This window comes from Alosa pseudoharengus, unplaced genomic scaffold, assembly GCF_046254945.1.
Source record: "Alosa pseudoharengus isolate Yale_2024_CS ecotype anadromous, Long Island Sound unplaced genomic scaffold, YU_APseudo_1.1 YU_APseudo_1.1_scf_12, whole genome shotgun sequence".
Taxonomy (NCBI): Eukaryota; Metazoa; Chordata; class Actinopteri; order Clupeiformes; family Clupeidae; genus Alosa; species Alosa pseudoharengus.
The window spans coordinates 28419592-28422091 of record NW_027468587.1 but is presented as its reverse complement, the minus strand read 5'-3'; the positions used below and the strand labels follow the sequence as shown (position 1 = coordinate 28422091).

At 42.7% G+C, this 2500-nt stretch overlaps 1 protein-coding gene across 1 annotated transcript in view; it reads left to right on the top strand.

Annotated features, from left to right (window-relative positions):
• Window positions 1-2500, top strand: part of colq (collagen-like tail subunit (single strand of homotrimer) of asymmetric acetylcholinesterase) — a 21105-nt gene that overhangs the window by 4389 nt on the left and 14216 nt on the right. Inside the window, exon 3 of the mRNA XM_076281272.1 lies at window positions 2479-2500. This exon is cut by the window's right edge and continues 71 nt beyond it. Within this exon, the coding sequence (XP_076137387.1) occupies window positions 2479-2500 (22 nt within the window). The remainder of the gene's footprint in view (window positions 1-2478) is intronic.

The window sequence follows — 2500 nt, the reverse complement described above, 5'->3', positions numbered from 1 at the left end:
TTGAGAACTACCGTCCTGTCTCACTCCTACCTTTCCTATCCAAAGGTATCGAACGAGCAGTCTCCAAACAGGTCTCTGAATTCCTTTCACAGAACAACCTTCTGGATCCAAATCAATCTGAGTTCAAAAGCGGCCACTCTACCGAAACTCTCTGTCTGTAACAGAAGCCTTAAAGGAAGCCAGGGCATCAGTCATTAGTACTCATTCTGCTTGACTTATCGGCTGCCTTTGACACGGTTAATCACTGCATCCTTCTTTCTATACTCTCAAACATGGGAATCTCCGGCTCTGCTCTCTCCTGGTTTGAATCCTACCTCACAGGACGCTCACTATCTCACAACAGGGGTCCCCCAGGGATCAGTGCTGGGCCCCCTTCTCTTTGCTATCTTCGGGCACTCTTTGGGACAGATTATTCGTTCGCATGGCTTCTCATACCACTGCTACGCAGACGACACACAGCTCTATCATAGCTATGCAGATGACACACAAATTTACTTAGCTCTGTCACCAAACAACTATGGTCCTCTTGAATCTATGTGTCAGTGTATAGAACAAATCAACACCTGGATGTCTCAAAATTTTCTTCAGCTGAAGAAAAAACTGAAGTAATTATATTGGGTAAAAACGAGGAACGACTTAGGGTTGCCACTCTCCTTGACACAAAAGGGTTGGCAAAGGATACTGTTAAAAATCTTGGTGTATTAATTGACAGTGATCTAAATTTCAACAGCCACATGAAAGAGATAACTAAATCAGCTTTTTTCCACCTCAAAAATATTGCCAAACTCAGAGGGCTGATGTCAAAACATGACTTAGAAAAACTCACTCATGCATTTATCTCCAGCAGGGTTGATTACTGCAATGGACTGTTCACAGGCCTTCCTAAAAAGACTATTAAACAGCTTCAGGTGATACAAAATGCAGCAGCTAGGATTCTAACAAAAACTAAGAGAAATGACCACATTACTCCAATTCTTCAGTCCTTGCACTGGCTTCCAGTAAGTCACAGAATTGATTTTAAAGCACTATTGCTTGTTTATTCAGTAAATGGAGCAGGACCTAAATACCTATCAGACATGCTTCAGCAGTACACACCTTCTCCCAGGTGAAAAACCTGTTAGTAAAACCTACTGTTAGAACTAAACATGGTGAAGCAGCTTTTAGCTGCTATTCGGATCAGCTCTGGAACCAACTTTCGGATGACATCAAAAAGGCCCCAACTGTAGCCAGTTTTAAATCTAGACTTAAGACCAAACTGTTCTCAGATGCTTTCTGCTAACTGCACCGAGTTACAAATTCTGAATGTGCCTTGATTATTATTCTACCTTGTCTTTTATTACTTTTTTACTACTTTTGCCTTTGTTTTTGCTTACTAATTATTCTTTATTTTTAAATTTTTAAAATTAAAGTGTTTTATGTTTTCTTTTTATTATGATCTTTACCTTTTGAACTATTCTTTGACTATATTGCCCTTCTATACTATTATTTGTTATTATTGTTTGGTTTTGTTTATGTAAAGCACATTGAATGACCTCTGTGTATGAAATGCGCTATATAAATAAACTTGACTTGACGACTTGACTTTCCACCTGATAACCCCTTGGTCTCGACACGGATGTCGGATTGCCTCTCAGACATATCTACATGGATGAAGGCACACCACCTTCAGCTAAACCTCTCAAAAACTGAACTGCTGGTCCTCCCAGCTAAACCTACCATACATCATGACATCAACATCAAAATTGACTTTCTGTCTGTTGCACCTACCAGGGCTGCACGAAATTTAGGAGTCGTTCTCGACAACCAACTAACCTTCTCCGATCATGTTGCCTTGGTCGCCTGGTCGTGCCGTTTCGCACTCTACGACTCAAGATGCTACCCAACTCCTGGTACAGGCCATAGTCATCTCACGTCTTGACTACTGTAATGCCCTCCTGACAGCTCTCCCAGCCTGCACAGTGAGACCCCTTTAGATGATCCAGAACATGGCGGCACTCCTGGTCTACAACAAACCCAAAAGTGCACATGTTACCCCGCTGCTCATCGAGCTACACTGGCTGGCTACCTATGGCCACCCGCATCAAATTCAAGTCTTTAACGCTTGCCTACAAAGTAGTCTCCGGTTCTGCTCCCAGCTACTTGAATGCCCTCATACAGGCATATGCGACCTCCCGACCGTTGCGCTCCTCAGACGAACGACGTCTAGCTCTGCCACCGGTACGCTCAGGCCAATCCAAACTTTTCTCATCTGTTGTTCCTCATTGGTAGAACACTCTACCAGTTCCTACTAGAGCAGGGACATAAACAACAGTTTATCATGTTGTTAGTCGCTTTGGCTAAAAATGCGTCAGCCAAATGTAATGTAATGTAATGTGACAGGCGTAACATATATGACGTGTGTTATGTGTGTGGTGTGTAATGTCTGTGGTGTGTGATGTGTATGACGTGTGTAACCTGTGTGTGGTGTGTGTTCCTCAGGATACAGATGATGTCATCAGTG